Source organism: Parambassis ranga, chromosome 2 (assembly GCF_900634625.1).
Source record: "Parambassis ranga chromosome 2, fParRan2.1, whole genome shotgun sequence".
NCBI classification, from domain to species: domain Eukaryota; kingdom Metazoa; phylum Chordata; class Actinopteri; family Ambassidae; genus Parambassis; species Parambassis ranga.
Genome location: NC_041023.1, coordinates 34,546,041 through 34,573,896, shown reverse-complemented (window position 1 = coordinate 34,573,896; position 27,856 = coordinate 34,546,041). Strand labels below are relative to the sequence as shown.

General features: G+C 40.7%; 1 protein-coding gene across 2 annotated transcripts; it reads left to right on the top strand.

Moving 5' to 3' along the window:
* Nucleotides 1-51: 51 nt before the first annotated feature.
* On the top strand, nucleotides 52-26,451 carry slc38a4 (solute carrier family 38 member 4). Of its 2 annotated transcripts, none has more exons than XM_028421106.1 (16): nucleotides 52-195; nucleotides 13,048-13,293; nucleotides 13,631-13,727; nucleotides 13,972-14,087; nucleotides 15,180-15,253; nucleotides 15,529-15,621; nucleotides 15,719-15,800; nucleotides 15,888-15,970; nucleotides 16,619-16,677; nucleotides 17,007-17,264; nucleotides 18,220-18,299; nucleotides 18,736-18,836; nucleotides 18,935-19,059; nucleotides 23,478-23,622; nucleotides 24,234-24,331; nucleotides 24,431-26,451. In XM_028421106.1, the coding sequence occupies exons 2-16, from the start codon at nucleotides 13,169-13,171 to the stop codon at nucleotides 24,533-24,535; spliced, it is 1,641 nt and encodes a 546-aa protein (XP_028276907.1). In that variant the 5' UTR covers nucleotides 52-195; nucleotides 13,048-13,168; the 3' UTR covers nucleotides 24,536-26,451. The 2 variants fall into 2 exon arrangements, with proteins under 2 accessions (XP_028276907.1, XP_028276897.1); XM_028421096.1 differs by lacking the exon at nucleotides 52-195 and adding an exon at nucleotides 10,587-10,729.
* Nucleotides 26,452-27,856: the final 1,405 nt, after the last annotated feature.

The window sequence follows — 27,856 nt, the reverse complement described above, 5'->3', positions numbered from 1 at the left end:
GTGGGAGAATAAGGAGCCCCCCGTAGCGCTCGTCGTTGTAACACGACGCTTCAGGAGTTGCCATCATCACATGGCAGATGGAAATTTCCACTCAGGCTCCTCGCTTGTTAAATGGGAAGGGTCTCCAACCCGCTCCCAGCAGTCCGCCTCCTCCTCCTCCGCCTGCTGCAGCTGTCCGCCGCTCTGACACATTAGGTAAGACCGCAACATCTTTCCTTTACTTTTATTCCCCTCTCGTGTAATTAACTGGTTAACTCTGACCATCGTGTTTGATGCGGTTGAAGCGGGCAGTTTAATTCTGATTATGGGACGGTTAAATAAGGAAACGTATAAGAAAATAAATCTGTCTCACGTATGCGCGTCTTTGCTGGGTTTTATAGCCTGGTTTCTGTGTCGTTTACCTTTTTTTGTAGTTGTGGATCTGGACAGGGTTTATTTTAAAGAGCAGCGATGTGTGCAGCGCTTCCTGCAGGGTGTGCCTGAAGCAGCGTGGAAGCGCCAAACACGCGTCTTTATTTATATGAGAGAAGTCCGCATTGTTCCAAAGTGGATCCAGAATACACTTTACTCCGTCCACCAGTTGATCACAGTGTGTGTGTGTGTGTGTGAGAGAGAGAGAGAGAGAGAGAGAGAGAGAGTTTGCATATCGACGTTGTGTTGTCCTTTGGAAAAACCAAACATCTAAAACAACACAAAGGCGACTAATAACGTCTCCAGGTTGCATCATCAGCTGCTTTGTGTCGACTCCGTGTGTGTGTGTGTGTGTGCAAGGGAAATTACACTATATGAATCCAGTGATTATCTAAAGGACTAATTAATGAGGAGAGATGAAAATATGGATCATGCGTTTATGTAACAGCAGCACTGACGGTGGCCCCTTGTGCTCACTGCGGACTAATAAATATGTTATGACTGCAATCATTGGGATCCAACTGTGGTCATGCCCAGATGAAAAAACACTATGCAGTTCATAGACTCTCTGAAATTAATCTTCCCGAACCTGCTGATGGTTTTTGTTTTGTGTATAATTTAGTCTCCTCTCTCTTGATTCTGCACACACATACACAGATTCAGGAAGATTCTCCAGAGTCTGCTTTTGTTTGGAGGCTTTTCAGACTTCTGAAGCAGCCCAGCAAAGTTGACAGCCAAGGCCTGAAAACAAAGACTGGATTGAGCCAGGCAGGAGAATATATGTGCCTGAAGCATATTTTGGTGGTGACTTCAGGTTCTGCTGTCGGCTCTCTGGAATTCTAAAAATATCCAGTTGCCACACAGTTACTGTACACTTTCAAACCCATGTCCAGTCGCTATACGTCTCACTTACATAATATTGGTCTGGTTAGGAGTCCTCTAAATGAAGACACCTACATTTATGTAGCTATTTCACAAACTACTACAGGCAATTTAATGTGAAGGCGTTGTATGACTCACATACTCTCTCTATGTGTTGTACTATGTGCTGCAGACAGAGTGGGGGGCGCGGTATTGTAGATATGTTGAAGCATGGTAAAACCATCTAATCTAACACACAACCATGCCTAAAGGATCATCCTCTGCATAATGTTCTGATATATTATTCAGCCTAACATTGAGCAGGCATTATACATGTCCCATAATGCAGCTGCAGTCGTATCTTTCCAAGCCCTGCATACTGTACAGTCTGTAGCCTTAAAGTAAAACATTGTTAAACCATATTCACAGGAACAGCTTGGGCCATAATGTTATTTGGTGGACCACCTTAAACACATTGCCACAGCTTCCACATTCTTTATAGTTTTCAGCACATGCACTTCAGTGAAAGACTGAACTTGCAACCTAGGATCTTTTATACATCCACATCTCTAACGTCAAGCTGCTATAAACCTAGATGACATAACAATGACTTCATCGGGGTTATTTTCTCACAGAAAATATTATATAAGTCTTCTCACATTCCAGTGAACCGACCTTCATGGATTGCTCCTTTTAACAATACACCTGAATCTCTTGTTTTACAGTTTTTTTCTCAATTGTTTACACACATTTTCTGAAAGCATGCCTCATATTCTCAGAACTCTACACGCAAATCCAAAATAACACACACAATGGGCAAAACCCCTCAATTCTCCTGCAATATGAAACATTACATTCTAAACAATGTTATTTCTTCTCAAAATGGGTTTATGTTTTCAAATGACACACAAACCATCATATGAATAGACATTTATTAGAACCAACTGAACACTGATGTGCTTTGTGTAAAACACTATGATGAATGGAGTGTTTTCCATTGACTTGGTTTTTTGGTTCAGTGTTACACTGACAACAGACAGTACATACAGAAGTGTGTTGTAAAATATTTGAGAATATTGTTTTTATACTCAGAACACACAAATACACGGTAACATTTTATGTACACAACAATGTACACAGTGTACATCCCATTCCCATCCTCAACCAACACAAAGTTGCACATACACTACATACAAAACAACTGAAGAATTTACTGTATACAGTTACAGTACAAAAAAAACATAAAAACAATGCTGCATCCTCCCTTCTTTTGTGGCCTGGCCACAGCACCTCATCCACATCACAAACAATGTTTTCCCTGGCCAAGCAGCGGGGGAAATATCGCCTAGCATGGCGAATCCAGCCATGAAAAGCATCAGCTGCCATATCTCCACATGCGTCCTCCATAGCTTGGAGAAGAGGTATACGCGTTTGTGGATTTCGGTCATACACTTTCCATCTCCAGGCAGAAAAAAATTCCTCAATAGGCTTGAGGAATGGAGAATATGGACTAAACATACACATACACATACAATATACAACTAAAAAGCATGCATGGGCAGTGGACCAGTTACGAACCAGAGCAGCCCTGTGGAAACTGCTCTGGGCCATCTACCTGATCTGGTGGAATGAGTGTGTTGTGTAGGGTGTCCAGGAATGTGATAAACAATCAAGAAAAACTGTAACATGCATCATGCATCAGTCATTTTTATTAAAGCTGCAGGTGAGGAGGACATACCTGCACAGGTCAGAACACCTGGTCGCAGGTACTTGGTTCTCATTGGCTGCGGGAAACCCGAATGACGAATGTAGGTCAGTCTGCAGTGCAGCTTGGGAGGGGGCTGAGGCACTACTCTGCAGGCTGATGAAACTTGGAGAGTGTATGAGCAAATGAGCTGCAAGCCAGATGCCGAGTGTGTTTTTAAAGGAGTCACTGACACAAAGACACAGTGAGGTGGTGTCACAAAGGGGAGAAGCTTTTGGCAGTTGCTCAAAACACTGTCGACACATTTGATTAAAACCTGAGAGCGTAAAAGGTTTTACAGTGTAAGAAGTCTCCTATTTATACCTGCGGGATTACATAATTCACAACCTGGAATGTGCACAGAGGACACAGCTAATAATCACATGCATGTGTGTTAGCAAGTTTTTTTCATTCAAAAATTAGCTGTAGGGAAATTCCCTTTTTTCAGCTAACAGGTGATCAGAGGTCAGGTGCAGGGGTTCAGTGTCTTGTGAAGATCCTAAAAACATAGAGGGATGTTTGCCAACACAGCTGCCTAAGCACCCCACAAAGCTTTTTAGAACATGTGGCTTATGTTGACAGCTGGGTTTACCATTGCTTGTAGCATAGTATGTATAAAGCCAGGATTCAAATGATAATTTACTTAAACTGCTGTATCCTTTTATATAAATTCATTCTAAAGAGACTTTAAATTTCTTCTTAATCAGGTTTTAAATGAATTATACATTTGGAAAATGTTCTTATATATATGATAAATATAAAGGTTTTCACTAGCAGCCAGTTTGCTTAGCTTTGCATAAAGACATGAAATGGGAAACAGCTAGAATATGTAATCTGCATCCATCTATTTCTCAATAATACATAACTCACACCTTGTCATAGCTCTTTGTAAAAGATACAAAATGCTAATAAGTTAGCTTTACTGGTGCTGGTAAGTGGATTTTGCTGCATTGAACAAAGCCAGACCAGCTGCTCTCTTCCAGTATTTCCAATGATGTCACACCAGACAATCAAAAACTTAAGAGGCTATTGTTAAAGATTAGTAATAGCAGTTGAGCAGTTGATAATGACACAATTATATAGTATTGTTTGCATCCAAACATCGAAGAAACATAGCCAGATATGTACAACTAATACTAAAAGACACAAATAGACAGACATGCTTAAAAACAGCATATTACTTATGGGTGAAAAGCAGCCATCTTTGATTTTGAGGTTGTAGCTGGTGAGTCAGAAATCCAGCTTGTTAATGAATTCCACTGCTAAATGAAAGATATAATTAGGACAGGGTGGTAATATCATTAAAATCTGTGCCCAAACTTCCAACAATAGGCCTCTGAATAATAGAGCGCATCAAGTTCTTGGTGACTGAAAAGGCCTGCAAACCACCATCATATGACCGACATCATAAATCCTTGCTTACATAATGTAAAAAGGTCTTTCAGTTATTATTAATTCAGTATTCTATGCTTTAGTTACATTATATAAAAATGTTACTGTTGCGTGGGAAGGAGCTGACAGCCATCTGTTGTCTTTAAATAAATGAATAGCCTTATATTGTATGACTACAAAAATGTGTTCTTGACAAAGTGACAGCTTCTGAATGAGCAGTCCGTCCCACATGTGTGCGGACGATGACATCTTTGTACAGGTGACTCAACAAAAGGCACAGACTGCTCTCAAGTTACACTGAGAGGGTGTGTTTGGAGAGGAACACATGGTGAAAAGCAGCACCTACTGAGTTTAACTGAAACTAAAATCATCCACACTGAAGCCATAAGAAAAAAAACACTCCTGTCAAGGCTGAAACCTTGAGATTAAGAAAAATGGCTCATTATTACAAAACAAGATGCTGTCGTCATTATTAGCACACATGAGCTGGCAGATCAATAGCAGCTGATAAGATGAACAGAGAGAGTTCACAGGTTAGGACATACTGGGGCTGTGTACAAAAGGCCAATATGGTGTTTACTCAGAGACCTTTAATGTCACATGACGACACAGATGTCAAGAGTTTTTGTCAAATGTTTTTCATTGTTTTCATTGTGACGCTGTGATGCATCATAGTCATAGAAAATGTTATTTAATGTGCTGTCCTCCATCAGTCTTGAATTGGAAAATGTTCCTTTTGGTTTTCTCTGAATAGACATTTTTTGTTTGCAGCATGGAGGACATGGACTATGCTATGCCTGGACACTGCTTAAACACAGTCACATGGGACTTGTGGCAAAGAGGGGAAAAAAAATTAGTCCAATTACAGTGTCACTTGTGACTACTGAATCAGTGCATTGTGTGTTCTTTCTTTGCAGACGAAAACACATTAGCAGGTCTTTTAGCTCAATGTAAAAAGAGCTCCAAAGAGAGAGATAAGGTTAAACCCTGACCCTTTCCAACACCTGCAACACTATCCAACCAGCTGAACGTAGGACCAAGTTATCTTGGTGCTAACAGCAATTAGATCTTGATCTTGAGGTAAATTACCAGCCACCTTGTCCCACTTAGTAATGGATGCTTACATGTCATATATCAGTTGATCAAATGGTCTGAGGATGTTTTTTTATTGATTAACCATTTTAGATGATAAAGTATTGATTTATAGGTGCAATGTTTATAATATATGAAAGGAGGGATGAGGGAGTCGTCTCAACATACCACAAAATAAATTCCTTCTGAGCACAGATAAACTGGATCATCTGATGGAGTGTGTGTACATTTCAAATCTACACTGTAGCAACACAAATGTAACCTGCAGTTTCAAAACTGTACAAAGTGACATCAGTCAAAACGTTTAGTGTTTCAGAGGTGGACATTCAGCTGCATTAAAGGAACAGTTTGCTCCATTTAAAAAAGTAGCTTTAATTTCATGGACTGATGACTAGAACAGTTTATTTACGGTTTGGTGGCTTCCGGTGCAGGACTGTGGTTGTAATAATAATAATAATAATAATAATTGAAACCTTTATTAGTCCCACAATGGGGAAATTGCTCAAGGCAGCCCAGCAAAGAGCGCCATACACCAGTGAGTACACTGGAGGCTATGCAGGTAAAGTGTCTTGCCCAAGGATAATTTGCAGCTCCTGTGATGTGCTATGATGCAAACATGCCTGCACTACTTTATCACTGAAGTTTACAGCACAAAATGACAAACAGAAGTGTTTTACACAACTTTAGAACGCCAAATATATTGTGTTCTAAATTATCTTTGTGACTTCGTGAAGGATAAAAAAATGATGACTGTCAAATAGAGACAATTTGGTGTCTTTGCTGTCCTCCGAACGGTAAAATTCAGACCCCATTGAGATCGGGGTATGTTTATATACGGCTTTTGCATGTTACCCGGATACTGACATATGTCGCCGCTTGCAGAATTTGTGTTCAGGCCTTAGCCAGGTTTCAGCAAATCAATTGAAATCAATCCAGCTTTAACCAGATTTGTACTATTTATGATGAGAAAAAGAATCAATCCAGCTAGAAAGTGATATGGCACAAATCCCGTGGGGGTGGGGGTTATGCTGCAGTGCCATGTGCATGACTCTCTCACTTTCCTTTTAGGTTTGAAACATCTTTATTTTTCACAGCCGTACAACAACTCAGGCCCCTTTCACACTGGAGAAAGTTAATCCTGCTAGAGCAGGATTGTATCTGTATAGTCTTTAAGCTGGACGTTCAGACCTATTTTCAAATCTGGCTATCACACATGCGTGTCCGCACTCAATCCAGCTTAATCCGGCTTGTTTGCAGTCCTCCACTAGGTAGCGCCTCGAAATATACAGAGTCCGTTCAGGCTGCGGTAGGGCCGCGTGTGGGCATGCGTCATGCGTTTTCACTGTCCCCGTGAACCGGAAGTATCGCATCGCTAGCCGGATTCGCTAGCATTTGCTTTCAGACCTGAGCCTCATTTGGGCCAATCCGGGTAGATCCACCTCCGAGAGGTGGATCGAAATCAAGCTGCATATAGCCGGATTCTGTGTTCACACTCAGAAAAAAATAAGATATATCCAGATACGGCCCGAATCCCACTCTAGCTGGATTGATTTCCCCAGTGTGAACAGGGTCTCAGTCTGAGCTGCACTCTCTCACCAACAACGGTGTTATTGGTATCACTGTGGTTTTATACAGTGGAATGTTGTGGGTAGTTTACATTTATATGAAAAATTAAAATCTTAACATTTACAAATAAATATTTTGGCCTGATTGTATATATTTTTGGACATTGTGGTGTGATTTGGCCTGCAGGCCTTGAGTTGATCAGATTTGTACTTTCACTTTAACTTGCATCAAGTCTTGCTTCTTTTATTTGTATTTCCCCTTCTATTGGATGTCATCCGGCCACATAAAGTTACAAGGTGCAGGTGAAAGATGTTCTAGTCAGAAAGGGAAGCTTATTAACCCAATGATCCAGGGGGGAAACATGGTCCTGTGGCCCCCTTGTTTGCCACTTGATGTTGACACATTTGTTTGATTCTGCTACAAAAAGGATCACATACATACAAAAAAACAAATAATGCCAGGAAACCAGCAGCTGAAATTGAGGGTAAATGAAGTTACAACATCTCCTTTTTGAGAAATCACTGTCTGTGTCAAAAAAGAAAAAAAACACTTCAGAAAACAGGCACAACATTATGGCAGGCTCTTGCTGTAGGTGGACTGTGTTGGTAAAATGACCAAAGTTTTCCTGAAGCATGCATTAAAAGAAGACTGTGTTTATGCAGTGGGAGGTGGGAACAGAGAGGCAGGAGCTCTGAGCTACATTTACTGGAAACAGAAAGTTGGGAAGCTAACCCAGCAGTAAATATGTCAAGTTTCCAGTCCATGATTTGTGTTAAATCACTGATGACTTAGGCAGACCTAATATGATTTAGGTAAAGATAATTTAATAAAACATATCAGGTTGTTGAAATTTTAATGGGAAGTCAAACAACAACAACAAACGTGCATACCCTTACAATATCCAGTGAAGTATGGTGTCAAAATAATAAAATAACTGTTAAATAATGCAACATTTTACACACATGAAACAATGTTTGAATACATACATTTTACCATGTATAAAACTACCTGACTGCAGCCACATGTTCACATCAGCTTCAGTTTTGGACGGAGTTAGCCAGCAGCTAATAGCTAACTAGTTCACTCATTTAAGCGATGTTAACAGTGTAACACCTTCACTCCTTAAGCTGGATCCATACTCCACGAGAACAGAGAACTCCCTTCCCCCTGCCGACATTACGCTCACAAAATGAAGTCATTTTTCTCTCGGACCACCCGTTGTGCAGCGATCTCGGACACATGGCCCAGGCAGAACTTTTTCTCTCAAGCCTGTGCGTCAACCATGCTGTGATTGGTCGGAATTTATTGTGGGTGTGATGAATGTGGAGAAGCGCAAGAGCTTCTTCTGGTGCAGAACACACAGACAGAGAGAGAAGGAGGAAGCACAACGACGATGGACATTTTTGATAAGCAGCTGGCAAACAGCTCCTGGAAGGAGAAACAGAGGACAGTGTCTGTCCAAAAGGTGGAGATAAAAACAAATCCCAGTATTGATCACAGCGTTACAGTGGCTCGTGCACATTCAACACCAGGAGACGGGATGTATTATTGCAGACAGTCATCCTGAATTAAACTGACACAGACCAGAGGTCTGCTACAGTCAGCTACACTAATCTTCTATCTATTGTCATGCTATACGCCCTCTTTCCTGAGCATTATCAGCTCGTTAGGCCAGGTAACCACAACTGTGCAAACAACTTGCAATACAATTGCATTGTCAACCTTTTGTGTGTGATGTGCGCTGCGTAGGAGGGCCATATGAGGAGTTCTGCACACACACATCTCGATGAGTATGGTACATCCATGCCGAAATGAACTTTTTTTTTACTCTTACCACCCGTGGAGCGAGTTCTCTGTTCTCGTTTTAATTCAATTCAATTCAATTCAATTCGTGGAGTATGGAACAGCCTTTATCCTCATCCCACTATGTGACTTGTGTGACCAGCCTTGCCCTTCATCAGGGTGTGTTTTGTCACACTTAAGCTTCTACAGAGCATATAATTAAGACTCCGGTGTGCCTTACTTACTTTCTCTCTTTGTTTTTGTTTGTGTGTGTGATATATTTGACTTCAAACACTGAGCTCAGGCATTTCTACAGCAGGGTGCAGCTCCACTTTAAAGTTTGTGACCCCCAACCCCCACAAGTTAGCCAAGTCCCTGTTTGGTATGTTATGGGATTGGCCCCTAGACAGCCTTCTAGTCTCAGGTGATTGGTTGAGTATGGGTGTGAAGCCACACACACATTTCATGCCATTTAAAGAATATCCCTGAGGCCCTGAAGGGACGTTTTGTGAAGAGTTCAGTGTTAATGGGAATTTTGCTTACACTTGTGTTCACTTTTTACTTCATGCAGAAAATGTTTTTGTCTATTATTATTATTATTATATGGTAGTGGCAGTAACATGGTTTGGGCCTTTTTTGCTGCACCTGCGCAGGGACGGCTTGTAATCATTGATGCAACAATGAATTCTGAATTATACCAGAGAATTCCAACGAAAAACATCATATTAACAAAATTCTAAAGGGTTCACCAACTTTAGAGCAGCAATGTGATTGTCACTTCCGAAGATGTTTACACAATCATTTTTAACTGAATTATACCAAATTTACTTAAATTGTCCATCACCAGGTATAACTCATTGCTGTGGTATAACTTGACTAAACTAACATTTAACTTTAAAGATTCAGTTTTGATGTTTTAACCCAAGCTAAAGCCCTTCGTGTTTCCCTGTCAGAGGAGAAAACCTTTTGGAACCAGGTACATAGAGTTCATCATTTGAGGGAACTGCAGTTTGTTCTCGCTGCATGTATTGTGTGCTTTCTTTCCTAAGCATTACTAAGTGAACTGAGATAAAACCTCATCCCTAACATGATCATGACCTTGGACACAACAACATCACGACAACGCTGTCCTCTGATTGGTCAACCGGCGGCACGGCCTACCCTAAAACCAAACAACAGTTAGCGCCACAGCAGCACGCGGACTGGGCATATGTTTGTGCACATGCAGATGCCAGCGATTGTGTGTGTCTCAGCAAGCACAGACGAGGTACAGCAGTAATGATGCCGAGTCGAAGTTGTGTGTGTATGTGCATGTGTACCATCAGTTCAGCAGTCCACCCATGGTCGGACAGTGGCTCTGTCACTTTGGCCTCTCGCATCACTCCACATGTTTTTTGGCCTGTGCCCCTGTTTGAATCGGTCATGTGGCATGTCATGAAGTGGCAGTGGGTATTTAACAGGGTTGGTGCACAGTGATATCTTCAGTCTGATGATGGTTAACATACTAATAAACATACTAATGATAGAGCTATGTACAATGTACATCTATCTATCTATCTATCTGTCTGTCTGTCTGTCTGTCGTGTTACTGCTTTGGCTCTATTCCTGCTTTCTTTGAATGTAGATGTGTGTTTTTGTGATGTGTGTATTGAAGGTTGATGACTCCACTCTGAAAAGGAGGAGTCGCAGCAAACTGCGTCTGTCCTGATTGGCTAACAGAGGCCCTCCCTCCTCCCTTTTAAAAGCAGGAGTTCATACCTGGGTTACAAAAGAACCGCAGCTCCTCACTGTTTCACTTGTCCACTCTCTTGCTTCCTGAATTAAATTTACTTCAAAGGGGGAAAAGGGAAACTTTTCAGATCACCTTTAAGGAATTTTTCAGTAAGTGAAGAATGCTTTTTTTGCATGAAAATGTGGGTCTGGTTTCATTTACAAATGTAGCAACATTTTAGATGGTATGTTTAGTTATTAACTTAATGTCATTTTGCAACATGTTATTAGAAGTACTGTTTTCACTCTTCTCCTAGCTGCTGAAGAAACACAGAAGCTGCAGTCATGTAGTATAGACGTGTAGTTTAGATGTGGCTGATGCAAGAGTTTGTTTGGGTGGAGGATGTCCATGGTAGTTGCAGGGCTTTCAGAACAGACATGCAACTTAAACAAGTGTGCTTTTATCATAAAACATGCAAAATTAAGATCAAATGAGTCAAATTATGGCAATTTTGGCTCTTCTACATTAAATTTTAATTTGACTTACTGACTGAGAAAGTTTAGTTTAACCAGGATGTGTGAATACAGATAAGTGTGCTTGTATTTCCTGTTTTCAGACTTCACCCATAATTGATTTGCATATTTAATCTGTGACAGAACTTTGGTGGTGTGTGTTGCCAGTATGTGGCTTAGCACACTCTTATTATTAAATTAAATTATTAAATTATTATAATGAACAGCTGTAAACAGGACACACCGAGGACACAGTGGGGACACTCAGGCCATGTATGTCATTTTTGCTGTGTATTTTTGTGCATTCTTACTTTAGGAAGATAGAGAGATAAGAATCACCCCCTTTGCAGATGCCATGAACAAACATTATGTTAAACGTAGGTGTGTCTATGTTATGGTTGTAACGTGAAGTTAACAGAGTCAGACAGGTTAATCCGTTTTGGCAGTAAAAAGCGTGACCATTCCCTCTCGCCTCACAGGAGAAAGCGACATTGAGAGATTAGGTGTACTGGCGCGTGTGATGGTGTTGTTAATTGCAATGGAGCTGCTTAATCTCTGTTGGCACACAGATACTGTGTTTTACTTCCTAAAGAGTACGTTGAAGAGTGAAACCCTGTCAGTGACAGAAACATTGTTTAAAAGCATACAGCTAAGGTTAAGATAGAGATCTTCTGCACCCTTGTTGCAGAATGAAAAGCCTTGTGTGGCTGTAAACAGTGTCTCATATTATGATGCAAAGGCCACACAGCTCCACCACTTCCTTGTGTAGAAACTGTTGCTTAACTAACACTAGGAGTTTCAGAATAACAGGCTAACAGTGTTGCCTCAGCTTTTAGTGGGTACACTAAATTTGTTTTCTTGTTAAGATACAGGAGGAACAAAATAGCAATGTACGGTAGGTCATTGCTATTTTAAGCAGGAAGCTTAACAAAGGTTTGCGTAGCTTAAAGGCACACTTAGCCATTGTGTTATAAGGGTAGAAAAAAGGCAGGGTTAGGGGTTCAAACAGCTGACCTTATGTCTCATAAGGTAATGAAATAAACCCGACAGCACCTTCATGTTAGCTCTTAATGGCTGCTTGTAGCTTCACATCATAGGCATGGGTTGTACTGACTATGTATTGACCGACTGTCAACAATAACACTGAGGAGGAAAGCAACATGTCTTTACTGCTCCTTTAACTTAACATGCTGTAAATGCCTGAAAAACACAAAGAATGTCAGATTTACTCTTTTGTCATGCATCATCATTGCCAGACCTCTGTTGTCAAGGTTGTGTAGTTGCCATGGTTTGCATTTTCCCTGTCCTTCTACTTGTAACTAACCAATTCAAAGAGTTCTTTGTGTCAACAACAAACTGGATTGCAAATAATTTTTATGTTGCTCAATGGATATGACCTCTTTCTTACATAACTGTTTGATGGATGCTACAGATGGAAAGTGTGTGTCACGGTACAATGTGTTTTTGAAGTGTTCTGGTATAGTAGTAGGTGAGGCTGAGTAAACCAGCTCATACACAAACAAAGCAGCTGTTAATGGTGGTAGTCAGGGACCTTGTGAACCCCATGAACCCTGTTTTTAGGAATTGTTGACTCCAGTCAGCAATCTTTTTATTTGTCAAGACTCATTTGTAATATCTTCCTAATGTATGGTACACTAATCGGGCTCTTGCTGAGCCCTGCATGCGCTTCTGGGGGAAACCAAGGTTGCATTATGCTCAAGTTTTGCCCCTTCATAATAGTAATATATCAGAAAGTAAGTTCCTGGAAATGGTTTGCATGATAAGGCTCCATTTCAAGGGTTCCTCATGGCCAGTTGTCTCAGGAGTTGGCTGATAATGCCAGATAATAATAAATATGACTGCAGACCGGTGATCACTTCCAAAATGCTATTCCTGTGTTGAAGTTAAAAGCACAGTACAATCTGGGAACATCTTCAACACTAACCCTAACCCTTCCTTTTTCCTCTTTCTTTTAGGTCTTTTCCTACATGTAAGAGGATAAAGCTGAGCCAGTAGAAGAAGCATTCTGTCTCCCCTAAAGCCTGAAAATTCTGACAACCCAATTTCTCCATCTGTCATCTTACTGTGTGCACCATTATGCCAGGAGTTGTGGATCGCATGGAGCTAAGTAAAGTTGCCACAGAGGCGGATGATGACAGCACCGACAGCCTAGATGGCCGCTACACAGAGCCCATCGACTCTGAGAAGGCCACTATAAACAGGTAGGCAGATGGCAAACATCAGTGTTTAGAGATGAAGAGAATTGATGCATGTAGATTTCTGGGTAAGACATCTGATTAATGTAACAGGGTGTAACTGCATGATATTAATTTGTTTGAATCCTGGCGTAAACATCACTTCTCTTGTTTTTCCTAAATGTTTATTTTAATTCATTCAAATTCATGCTTTTTGAAGGGGCTTTGACATCAAGTGAGGGATAAGTTGGTGTGTGAATAGGGTGTGATGAGGTTGGATTTTTTAAAGACAAAAATGTCACATAAAAAGCTGACTTACGTATGTTTGTGTGTGCTGACGACCTTTTCCTTTTTAACCTTGCAGCCAGTTTCTGGATGACAACGACGATGGAGAAAGCCAGAAGTTCCTGTCAAATGGGATGATGAAGAAAAAGAAATATGAGGAATACCATGAAGAATATGTAAGTCACACACATCTCAATTCATAGCTATACAGACTTAAAATGTAAATCAATAATACAGACAAATCAAAGTATTTGAATTTTAAAAAGCAGGACAGACATTTTCTCAAACTGCAGCTTGTTGCTGACACATGCATTTACCAGTAGCATCAAAATGACCTGTGGACGCCTGCACGTTTTGTCTGTGATCTAAATATCTCAGGCTGATTTTACAGATCTCTCCCTGTTCTATTTCCTCGGACAGCATCCAGGTCATGCCTCCTTCGGTATGTCTGTTTTCAACTTGAGCAACGCCATCATGGGAAGCGGTATCCTGGGTCTATCCTTCGCCATGGCAAATACTGGCATTGTTCTCTTTACGTAAGTAGTGCCGCTGTGTGAAAAGCGCCACACAGGTAGCTTTTTGGTAGTTCTTCGATTACAGGGAATAGCGTAGACTCAGAGTCAGCACTGATAAAATAATAGCTTTCTTTGGACATATTCCATCTTTATAGAGATTAACAGTAGTGTCAGTGCCATCTTAATATGACACTGTCATCCATAAATGAATACTGCATGTTCAAGTGACAGTCCAAAGGAAATATTTCTCTGCTGACAATAAACTTTGCTGGGTGTGGACCACATGAATTTGATCAGCCAAGCAAATCTGCTTTGTTTTTTTGTTTTTTTGCTCTGATACATCAGTCACATCAGTCTGCAGATATTTTGTAATAATGCTACAACATTATTACACTTGACTACCAGGCAATGTTTACCAGTCCCTTTAAGTTTAGTATGTTAGCATTTCGTAGCATGTGATAGTCAACACTAATCACAGAGTACAGCTAAAGCTAAAAAGAATGTCACTCGCTTTGCATGTCATAAGTAAAATTATTAGTATTAATACAAATTAAACCTCTGACTTCTGATCGGCTCTGCTGTACAGTTATGTCTGAGCTCCTGTGCCCCTCAGTTCCTCAGCCATCTCTCTCTCCCACCTGTCTGTCCCATGCATATGCATTATCAGCATTCATGGATGACTTCCAACATTTGACACCCTGCTGTCACCCAACACCCCTTCATGACCCACTATTCAGGCCCCTGCTGCGTGGCCTCCTCATGGGTTGGCACTGACACAGGGAATGAGGAGAAATATTGCAGTAGCCTGTGCAATACCACCACCATCAGGAGGACAACTTAGCTTTAAATCCAAAATGACATACAGGAAGCTCTAGCTGCACTGTCCCAGTACTTCCAGTATAATCCTGTATGCATGTCATCTGAAGAATGCAGCATGTGTGTGCATTGATGTAGCATTGACATACTAAGGTCATGTCGAAAGCACTGAGGCAAACACACAAATGCTGAATGTCACAGCTCCTGTGTTAAAAGAATAGAAGAAAGAAGTCTAGGACACACTTTGGATCAACTACTACCCCACCTAACATCTATGTTTGTTGTTTCTCTCTGCAGTGTCCTCCTTGTTGGTGTGGCCATCCTCTCCCTATACTCTGTACATCTGCTCCTCATGACAGCTAAAGAAGGAGGTTGGTATTAAGTTTACTTCAAGTGCAGGAAGTTGACTTACCATACTCTAAATGACTAACAGCCATTTTTAGTGTAGCAGTTTTACAGTGGTTGACTGTAGCAGCACAAAACATCCAAATTAACACAAACATATAAAACATACAAATATGTCCCTATCTGGATGTCATTGAAAGGTATTCTGAGCAGTAAAATGTAATAGATTGATGCATTACACATACAACACTAGAAATACAGATTATGGATAAATAAGTCATCGTCTTGTTTGTTTTGGCAGGATCCCTCATCTATGAGAAGCTGGGAGAGAGAGCATTTGGATGGCCTGGAAAAATGGCTGCGTTTGGCTCAATAATTATGCAAAACATTGGAGGTAGACCCTAAATACTACAGTTTAATGTTGCCACCACTCTGTGTGCCTCTAATGTGCATATTTGTGCAGAAGCTAAGCGCTTGTTGTCCCCCTTTAGCCATGTCAAGCTACCTCTTCATTGTGAAGTATGAGCTACCAGAAGTTATCCGTGCCTTCATGGGCTTAGAAGAAAATTCTGGGTGAGTGTATGTGCCTATGAAGCTAAATTATACTTTGTAATTGTATATTGTCTGTTGTGATTTTAATCTTGTCCTGTTTCTTTGCAGTGAATGGTACTTAAATGGAAACTACCTGGTGGTGTTTGTGTCAGTTGGAATCATTCTGCCTCTGTCTCTCCTCAAAAATCTGGGTGAGGACTCTAATGGAAGCTAAAATGAATTATTATTATTAATTTATTTAATATTTCTATTAGCATTCACCACACACCGACTTCCAAATTGATCTAATGTTCACTTCTTGCCTTCTTTTAGCCAGGATTGTCAGTGCTTCCCTGCTCTTGCAGCTGTCTATAATCAACCAGACCAGAAGTAATGTAACACCTTAGTCCTTAGTCAGCTCTGGCAATTATGAGTTACAGTAACATAAGACTGCTATTAAGCCTGTAGTCAGCTGCGCCTCTCCAGAGAAAATTTATAAAGGCAGGAGTCAGATCCAGCTCAGGTGGCTCAACTCCAAAAGCCCCACTGACCAGATTATGTCATTAAAGCAATCAGACATAAAGCAGGGAACAGGATTGAAGCTGTTTTTATAATTAACAATAACTGGCCACTAACTGGCTTTACATGTTTTTAGGTATATTCATTGTGGTTGCTGCGGCTTTTACACCACAAAGACTTCATTCACTCTGCAGCTACATTCTGCAGTAGCTCTATTCTCAAATATAAGTCACAACCTATTTTAGGATGTGACGGATATCATAAAATAAAAACCTAAATGAATCGTGAGCATTGCAGAATACAGAAATGTGTTTTTCAAACAAACATTTTCTCTGTTGTAGGTTACCTGGGCTACACCAGTGGGTTTTCCCTGTCCTGCATGGTGTTTTTCTTGGGTGTGGTAAGTACAGCTTGGCCAGCCTGAACATGTGCAACTAGTTATGCTGTTGCTGAAAAAATGTCTTTTTTATAGCTTAAATCACTAAATAGAAGATAGAAATTACCAACTAGCTGGTGAATATAACAGACAAATTGCCACCTGAAGTGACTCTATAGTTCAAAAAAACAAGCCATGTACTTACAAAGCACAGAAGAGATGCTTAGCTAACCAGAACATTTACTTGCTATTTACTTGGCTAATAAGTATAAAGCGTGCCTGAGAGTTGAGGACATCCAATATAGCCACCACCCTGGAAGACTACAGCATGACTAGATGTTGATCTTTTTCAGATGATCTATAAGAAGACGCAGCTGCCCTGCCCTCTTCCTTTCTTTTATGAACATATGGGGAACCTCAGCGCAAACGCCTCAGATATGCCGGGCCTGTTCACACTACAAAATAAATCAGCGGAAATGGACTTCTCACGGTCTGTTTCTCCGGCGGTGCCTGGCAGCCACGACGCCCATCACTCCACAGGAGTCCACTTTGAGCCTCACCCTGATGAGGAGGAGATGTGCACACCCAAATACTTTGTCTTCAACTCACAGGTAGGATGGCACTGATAGCATTCCAGGGTATAGGTTAGCTCCTCATGCAGGTGGAGAAACCGGTTGGTTCTCAGTTGAATGCATTCATATATATTTTTTCACATGTTCAAAGTTACAACTGTTTCACTTTCAATCATTTTTCTACCTACTTTGAAAGAAAATCCAGTGAAGTGAAGCTGGAGCTGACAAATGGTTAAATGTGTTACGTCAGGGTAGAAAGACGTGGGAATGTGTCTTTTAACAATTCTAAGAAAAGCAGAATACTAAGTATTCGCCAAGACATGTTTGGCTAAGGTGGAGTTTTCAGGGTGTGTTTTTAGTCTTTTTGTGTGTGTGGTAAGGGCCCGTATGGTCATAAATCAGGAAAATGACACATGGCATTTCATAACCTCTCTAAGATTGTGTTGGTTTTGTTAGTTTACAGAGTGTGTGTTTGGTGGGAAAGTAGCCATCTACATCTTTGACTAAATTGCCATATTTTATTGTATTAATTTGTGTGTTGAAGCTGAAGTTTTATGGACCTGACTGAACAAACACTCCTGCACTTGACTATATTTAAAAACTACAGCTGGCAGCCTGCATAAGTATGCAGGTACAATATGTTCTTTGCCCATGTGTGTTCCTAATTTAAAAAAAAATGAGTAAAAGAAAATAACAGTCTTTAACACATTTCATATGCTCATAAGTCTGAGGAAAAGACTGTAAAGAGTGTGGGTGGACGTGTGTGCAAGATCTGACTTGAGACTGGCTTCACATGCAAAACAGATGTTAAATCAACAAGCCAAGTTGCAATCAGGATATTCTGAAGAATATCAATCTGACCAACGCTACAAACTGTAATAACAGGGATATTTTATAGGTTTATTTAGATTATAACACTACTGTTTTTGTTTTTTAGTTTTAATTTTTGTGCATCCTAAGTGTTTCTCCTCTCTTATGTTTTTTTTTTCCACAGACAGCATACACTGTTCCCATCCTGGCCTTTGCCTTTGTTTGCCATCCTGAGGTGCTGCCTATTTACAGTGAACTGAAAGAGTAAGTGACGGCGCACATTAACACCCATCATGAGCACATTGTGTTTGCTTGTGTGTGCACAAGGATGTGCTAGTCTGTCAAGCTGTAGAAAAAGGATCAGGTTTTGAAAAAACACAAGAGCAAAACTGCAGACTGAAAGATAAAAAGTGTGAGAAAAAAAACATGAAAAACCTACAGCTTACAATGTAAAAGTGGACCACAACATTGCCTGGGAAGGATATTTTTCAGGGGCCATTCCTGAAAATGAGGCACAAGTTCCTACAGTGGAAAGATAGTTCAGAATCCACAAACCATCCTGGAAATGATAAAATTCTGCAGAGATTCTAAGAAATACAGCTGTATAATAGGAACTGGATTCCAGTTGAAATTAGCCGATGTGACACTGTGATTGAAAATGTTAGTTAGACCCTTTAAAGTAAATGTGTGATATTTACAGTCGCAGCAGGAAAAAGATGCAGAACGTCTCCAACTTGTCCATCTTGGCAATGCTCATCATGTACATGCTGTCGGCACTGTTTGGCTACCTCACCTTTTATGGTAAGAACAATAAGACGTGCAACAAACCAAGAGACTCGGAAAGAAATGATTTCTGTGCACGTATCTTACACAGCTTCTATTTTTTTCCTCCAACTCAGATAATGTGGAGGCAGAGTTACTCCATACCTTCACCAAAGTGTACAAGTTCGACACCATGTTGCTGCTGGTTCGTTTGGCTGTCCTCACTGCTGTCACTCTCACTGTCCCCATCGTACTTTTCCCTGTAAGTACAACAGCGCCGCTATAAAGGCCAGCCTGCACCTCTCACAAGCTCTTTCATCTCAGCATCATTACATGGAGCCTCGTTTAGGCAGCAGTATAATTTGATTTACGTCAGAGAAAACAAGCAGGCTCCTTAGGCACACGCAAACATACACCACCCTAACCGTAGCTGCCCCGCACTGCTGGCACCCTGCGTCATTCTGATTACAGACACTGTTTTGTATTTACTGCAGACTCTGTCTTTTTTTGTTGTATACTTGACGCAGCTGTTTTTTCCTGGCAGTTTGGTGAAAAAGAACACACTGTTCACTTTGGAACACTTCTCGTGTAGTCATCTCGAATGCACAGGCTGAGGCTGTAAAGTAACACACAGAGGCTTACTTCTACAGTAAGATCTGTCTTAGACTGATTATTGTAATATTGGGTCAAAGGTCAGCCACCATGTGATGTTCAGTCACCAAAGTTTAAATACTCCTCTTCCTTCCTTCTCCATATATGGCCATAGGCTAATTATAACCTGCCCCTCATCACGCTCAAGAAAACAAAGATGGCTGCCAGCCAGAGCAAGTGTCACGTACCTTTCTTACCTTCCAGGCACACACATACACACACAAACTCACACATAAACACACACTTTGTTTAATGTAAAGAAAGCTGTTTTTTTATGAATTATTTCTGAAGTGGTTGTAGTTATAGGGAGCTGTCACCAGGGGGAAGCAGTTCTGTTGCTATTCAGTCAGCACAGTGCTGACAGAGAATGATGCAGCAGTAACTGCAATGTTATGGAAACACAATGTGACACAGCACACACTCACACACACACATGACATTTTAATGCGCCTATACTCTGACCCTTTAACAAATTCAGGCAGCATCTTACATCCTCCTTTTACTACATTGTATTCATTTAGCTGGCTTGTGTTTTAAGATGTTCCCTTTTTACTGTATTTCTCTGACTAACACACACACACTTCACCCCCATCAGCAAACATGGCTGTTTTTTTTCTCTCTCAAAGAAAATGTGATCGTGGAACCCCCATCACTGCAGTGGAAGTTTACAGGCTCTGAGTGGACAGTGGAAAAACCCTCACCCTGACCGCTACCTTCAGGGAGATAGAGAGGCGGGGCATGTGAGACAGGGAGGGGAGGGAGACAGACACAAACCTCTGCCAGGGTCGCGCAGCTCTTGAAGAACAGTGCGGTAGTGAAAGAAATGCATGATCTGCATCTGGTTCAGACATAATAACAAACCATGCAGACACTTTGAAGTCAAGATTGTTTGTGGTATTACAGTCTTAACTATTTTAAAATCAGCACTGTCTGGACATTGAGATTGAAATACAGTATCTAAATAAAACATTTTTGCCAGCTCTTGAAGCTCTGACTTGCAGGACCTGAAACTACCCAAATATGATACGGTATTCGCCAAACTCCTGCTAATATTAATAGCTAGCTTCCCGACGAGCTAGTGTTGTCTCAGCTTCATTTTGTTACACTTCTGTGATGTGAAATTTTAACTCACGGGTAGAGCTAATACTTGCAATAAAAAATAGAGAAGCATTACCAGTCGAAGTAATAATGTGGGTGAGTTTGAGGGAGGAGATGAAAATTTGGTGAGGACACAGAAACATATGACCAAAATGAGAAGTTGTAATTAAGTGGAAAAGAGCAACCTTGGGTTAAACCTACTGTTCAGTAGGTGCTTGTCATTTTAAAATTTATGAAACTTAAAAAGCCATTAAATTCTTTTTGTAAGGGTGTGATACAAACTGGTTTTAGCTTCTACACTTAGGAAAAGGCATGAGTCATGCTTTGCAGTCAGCTGGCAACAGTTGGTATGGTTTCCTGATTAGAAATGTGCATCTCTGCAATAGGAATGTTTAATTAACCAACCTAATAATTTCTGTAGTAAATTGCATTTTAGCAAAGATTGATGAGGTTAGATGCATGTAAGACATCAGATCAAAAGTACCACTGAGTGGTACTGTTGCTTTGCCAAGTTTCCATCTGACATTTGAAGATCCCGTCTCGAATCCACCTGACCTTCGCTTCACAGGAAAATGCCGCCGACGTTCAACTTAAGATTAACATCAGCTTTGTCTGCAACCGTCCTTGGCTTCTGTGGGGGGAAAAAGAAATGTGTGTGTGTTGGAGTGTGCATCTGGAGACAAATGTTTAGGCGTAAACGTGTACATACGTGTGTGTGTGGGTGTGGGTGTGCAGTCACGTGAAGGACATGCTAACAGAAGCCAGATCACACAGGGCTTTGCCAGGATCCAGTACATAATGAAAGGGCTTTATGTGGAGTCAAACATGCCCTAGTTCTCAGGCTCCGACTGGACACTAAAGCCACAGGAGAGGGCTGCAAACGAGCTGATTAACACCTACAACATCACATTTATGCCTTACCATTATAAACATATAGCCTCTCTGTGCGTGGTGGTCATATGTTACCATGGATGTAAGTTGTGTTTTTTAATAGTTGGTACAGCTCACCTAGATTTGAATTCATAGTAATTAAATGACTTTACAGATGGAGAATTTTTGTAGGTTGTCAGATTTGTATGTCTTTTATTATTCCTAGACAAGTTTTTTGTGCGTAAATACTGGAATTTTCCTACAAACGCCCATTTGGACTGAAGTTCACTTGACTAAGTGTGTATGTTAAATAAATAGTACGGTAGTTTTTAGTAAACAGGATGCATTAGAGCATTAGAACCTGCCAGACAAACATGTTGTAATCTGGAAATGCAGAGACAGAAGTTGTACAAACCAGCAGAAGAGCAGCAGTGTGTGTCTGGGTTTGTGTGGGTGTGACATTTTAGTGCTGCAGTGTCACCACTAGAGAGCTCATGGATACATCATGGCTCCGTGCTTGTGTGCCAGTTTCCTCTTGACTTTGTTTTGGTTGAGCAAAGTAAAAATAAGGCAAGCGTGGCAGTTGGCTTCACGTAATGGCCCAGTGCTTCAGTAGTCAAAAACTTCCTGTTGATATTTTTGAGAGGGGACTTTCCGGGCCCACACAGTTTCTGTTAGCATAAAACACCTTCTTCTGACAATATCAGAGCTAGTTTTGAATTATTTGTGCTCAAATCTGGATATGGTTGCAGAGAAAACAACCACACGTGGTTTATTCTGATGTACGTCTGATTTGCAGGAGTAAATTAGACACAGCTAAGATCTTAGTCTTTGGTTTGTTGGTAGCTGGCTGTAGCCAGATGTGTCTGGGCTACCCTGGCTGTATGTACATGTGTGCCAGGGAGACAGATAAAGTATAAAGAGCAAAAAGTGTGTAAATATCACACTGTGGACTCCAAAGGCTTTGCAGCAGGTAACAGCCTGGTGCTGAATAGCTTGAGGCTGCAGAGAGAAATGCTGCATCCAGGCTCAAGTTTTCCAAGCCTAGCCTCATGATGCAACAGCTGATGGGAGTGAGCAGGGGGCAAGAAACTCTGGGAGAGATGCACTTAAATTATTGTCATTATCTCTCACAAGAAATGAGTTTTGGCTGAGGTGCTGACACTTCTTTGGCAGTGGACAGTGGTGCACAGGCGTCAGGATGGAGGTCACTTAGTTCAATCTGACAGTGCAGAAAATCCAGTTAATTTGATTTTTTTTTCACTGTAACTGAATTCAAATCTTTTTCTTAAGTCAGACTTGAAAGGCTACAAAGAAGGTATGGGGTGTTCTGCCAGCTTTGGAACAGGTTTCACATGCTTCATCCTTTTCAGGTAAAAAGAAGCTGCTTTCTTTGAACCTCTCCTCACATTTTATCCTTTACATGTGCTTCAGTGTGGATCTAGTGTGTTAAAGCAGAAATAAGAAGGCCCAGCAGAAAAATAGTGAGCAACCTTGGTAAAGTCACACCTCCCCCCATGCAGGCAAGCCCGCCCTTCTCTCACTACCGGCTGATGCAATCCCATAGTCCCATTGCACTGCAGGAGATAATCCCCAGCCATTCTGAATGGGTGCTGTGAGCAGCGTTCTTTGTAACCTTTGTCCCTGCGGCCTGCGAGCCGACGGTGCTTCAGGTTTCACCTGATACCCACAACCTTTCACCCAGTGGAGGCTGCCTGTGGCTCAGCAGCACCAGGCGTCTCAGCTCGAATCTCCTCAGTCTCTTTCTCCCTCTCTCTCTCTCTCTCACACAAACACACACACACACGCCTTGTAACACTTGACACACTTCAGTCAGTGCCAAGTGTGGGAATGAGCCTGACAAGCTGGCAGACCGTTGTTGCTGTCAAGGATTTGTTACCTTGACAGAGACAGACAGCATGTGCAGAAAAGAGAGCAGCTAGATGCAGATGTTGTCTCACGCTTTGAAACAGGATTTTTGTCCAAATAATGTGTATAACCTCAGTTGAATGATTTGTCTGATGACCCAACACTTATGTGTCAACATTTGTGTTTTTCCAGATCCGCTCCTCCATCACCACATTGCTCTTTAGTGGCCGAGAGTTCAGCTGGACTCGCCACATGCTGATCGCTGCTGCTATCCTGGCCTTCAACAACATGCTGGTCATCTTTGTCCCCACCATCAGGGACATCTTTGGCTTCATAGGTAAGTTAGACAGGAAGTAATGCTGATAAACCCATCATCTGAGGAAGGCTGTGTAAATGTATAAGACAAACAGCAAGGGATGTAGTCAGAGTGCGATTAGCACCCTTACTTCAGAGGTCACCTGGTGTTTGCATAATGCATATTACTCCTAATGTTCTGGGAGGAAGACCCTTCTTAATATTTAACAGAGCTCTAGAGATACACTGGGAACACAGAATGTGTCCTTACTGTATCAACATTAAATGTAAGGATTGTTGATGTCTCGCTGACATCTCAAAAACAGCTCACACCAAAACAAACTATAGATAAAACGCACTGTGACTACAGAAAAATATGAATTTTTAATTTAGTGGCCTCTTTAAATCAGATCAGACATACACACAGATCAATGTTAGCAACATGTGCTATATTACATAATGTGCAAGACGCAGCTCTAAGTGTTCAGATGTTGGCTGATCAAACAGATTGGTGCTGAGCATCTAAGATTCTGTTCAGTCTCTCTCATCCATGTTATATTTAAATAAGTTGAGTCATTTTAAGCCCTGGGTGTCGGTGATAGCTCCTGTACCTGATTGGCTGAATCCGTTTTCCTCCTCCTGGGTGTGTTTCAGGCGCTTCTGCAGCCACCATGCTCATCTTCATCCTACCTGCTGCCTTTTACCTCCGCCTTGTAAAGTCACGGCCGTTCCGTTCCCCGCAGAAAATCGGGGTAAGTGTGCTCACACTCACACACTCTCCATCGCTTTCTCACTTTTGCAGTTTGCAGCAGCACACTGATCCCCTTCCTGTTCCATCTCTTTCTTTTCAGGCAACCATATTCCTGATTGTGGGAATCTTCTTCATGATTGGCAGTTTGACACTTATTGTGCTTGACTGGGTCCACAACCCCCCGGGTTCCGGCAGCAGCCATTAAAAAAAACGTCTTTCATCTCCTCCTCCTCAGATTCAAATTAAAGAGTGTAGCAACCACCTCCACCTTCTCCTACCCATCCTGTACCTGACCTGGCCTGCCTTCTGATTTCATTCACCCTTAGCCAACCACCATAAAACCTCCAGTGATGGACAGGAAATGCTGCACCAGGTTGAGAAAGTTTCAGTTTTCCTCCCGAGGGGATAATTTTAGCTCAGTTTTTTCTTGGATTTTTTTGGATGTGACACAACACAAGACAATCAAATCCCAGAGAGAAGGTGACAGACGATGCCAACATGACAAAAAAAACATCATCATTTTAATTTCCAGCTATGAAAAGCCACAACAAGCACATGACACTGCAGCCCTCACCCTTAAGCAGATGTGTGAGCTGTGATTTGCAAGGCTGGAAAGATGATGAAGTCCATCAGTCTGCGCACTTAAAGGACACATTAACAGGTGGACTGTGTTATTATCCATAAAAAGGAGCACTTCAAGCATCATGTTTCACTTTGTATCAGAGCTAACACACACACACACCAACACCTGTATTTAAAAGCTACTATCCATGACAGCATGTGTGGTTTAGTTGCTACTCTGCTTCACATCAACAATCAGAAAGTTTGCCAAAGTCTTTATGCACATGCAGTGCTGTTTGGTACTTACCTCCAACAATTACAACAATGTTCCTCCCTTTACTATTTTTAAGAGGTGCTTTCAGTATTACTGTCACAGAGAGATCTGAAAAAAGCAAAGCATGAATGTACGAAATGATGTGTATCTACTGACAAATAGAGTGCTGTGCAAAATATCTTCCTCAGCCTCCTAAGACTCTCTCTGCCATTCAGGTTGTATGAAGTTCATCTCCAATATGCAGTATATAAACACATGCTGGAATAATTTATTAGGCACTTAATATAGGGTTAGATAGCTAAATATATATCAAATGTGTTATTTTTTTTATAACTAATTGGCAAAATGTGTATAAAAACTATTTTAAAATCTACAGTTTGGGCAGTTAAAAGTAAATGAGCCAATAGAGAAACAAACATTAGCTGATTTGAACATTTATATGTTTATACATTCAAGATGTACAAACATACTCTTTCTGTATTAAAAAAATAAATGTAATAAACAGTTTAGGCTTGCTAGAAATGATAGGATTATAATATTTTTCCCCATTTTTTTTGGCAGTTTTTGCATACTCTTCAAAGTTATTAGAAAAAAAAAATGTTATGCCTTTCATTCTAAATTGTATAAACCACGACAGAACAGTGCTTGTTCTGTGCCTTTTGGCTTTTAAAGCATTGGTACAGGTGCCTTTTTGAAGAATGGTTCCTGACAACATCAAATCGCAGATGTCTCGTTTCACCTCCTCTCCTGTGTTGTCATGTCTCATGAACGCATCCAGCCAAAGCAGACAGCATCTTATAGATCCTTTTTGGATCTATGTACATGAAACAAATAGATATTTCAAATGAAATAGTGTATTATGTGCATGTTTTTGGACTACAAACATGGTCTTTTTGGATAAATGTATATGCTCTGTAAATAATTATTTTATGGTACACTGACACTCATTGCCTGTGAGTGGGTTGTTAGAGGATTTTACCTGACGTGTCTTCTGCAATCCAGTGGTTGTTTTAGTATATATATATATATATATATATGTATACATATATATGTATCGTGTATTAGACTTTATTTCTTGCTGTATGACAGTAGGTTTTTTTCTTTATTTGATGCTTGTATATTTGTAGGATTCTTTCCCTATATCAATTTTCATGTTTTAATGTTCTTGTTTAAACTTCTGATATCAGGATGTATTAAAACGGCGGCCTTTTTTTTCCAGAGGTCTCAGAAATGAGGTCTCTGAAACGTATTGGCCCCTGCTGACCAACACTGGGTTAAAAATGAAAGCCACAAGTAAGCAGTAATGATGTTAAATGGGATTTCTGGTGACCACAATGCACAGAAGAGCTTCTGGTTCTACTGTTTATCACATAGCATGGATGCTAACATAAAGCTAACATGATGCTATTACCAGAGGATAACAATATGAAGAGCTAATTAGTTGTAATTGTGAGTTCAGGACAATCGTATGCGGTAAAGTTCTTACCTTGTTGCTTAAACTCACTGCTGTCATTGAAACACAGTTTAAAACCCAGTTTTGGTTAAGTTGTATTTCCATGACGATACTTGAATTGAAGCTTTTACAGCCTGATAAAATCACCAAGCTTCATGACCGAGGGGTCCAAATGGCCCATTCAGTATTCAGAATGAATGTTTGATAACAGATTGTACTCAGTTTAAAGGTCTCTCTCTCTCTCTCTCTCTCTCTCTCTCTCTCTCTCTCTCTCTCTCTCTCTTTAAATTTAAACCATTTAAAAATATTTGGCTGCAGCTTCATTAGCCTCTTGCTAAAGGCAATCCTCAGGGTGGTTGAGCCAAGCTGTACAATACTGTTGTATATTGTGCTGGCCTAAAAAGAATCCTTCTTGTGGATCTGTAAAGTAGACCGGTCCCCAGCTGATGATGTCAGTGTGCACAGTACCACCAGCCTTATTTTTCTATGGACCCTCAGCTGTGGAGAAGCACTGGCTCGATGTTTCTGCTGTTCACAGTCTCTGCTTCCTGTGGATCAAGCTGAATATTCACGTTTGTAATTTTACATAAACAAAGGGGATGTTTTTCTATCAGTGATGCTGTTTCATTATGATGAACAATAAAAAATGTGAAATTAAGTTGTTTTAAATGTCTTTATTTTGAAATCTAATCAAACTAACAAATACTTGCATAAACACATGCATTATTGGCTTGTGAGTGTATGAATTTCTGTTTTCCCTTTTTGTCACACCCGAGATTATGTCTGTTTCTGTCCAACTGTCTGGGAATGTACTGACCGAAGCCTTATTTCTGGCATAACAATCAGATGATATTAGGCCACTGAAATAAAATAGATCCCTCTGCAGCTCTAGCATCTATTGCTGACATGTAACACCTGGCTGTGAAGTCAAGATCAAGAATTATGTAACCTGTGTTTGTTTGTTTGTTTGTTTGTTTGTGCCAAATACATAAAAGTACAGACCTGCCCTTTATTGTGAACTCAAACAGACCTTATATTGGGGAAAACAAGCACATACAGTGGTCAAAGAGACAAATCATTTTTTTTTATTCTGCTTGAATGTTACATGTATATTTGCCAGTTTTAAAGGTATTTTTGCAAGTGCTGATAATCATAACATCATGGCTTAAGCAGCTTTCAATACGGCTGTACCGCTTTTAATACTTCTCCCATTTTTTGAAATCTGAGTTTAAAGGTGC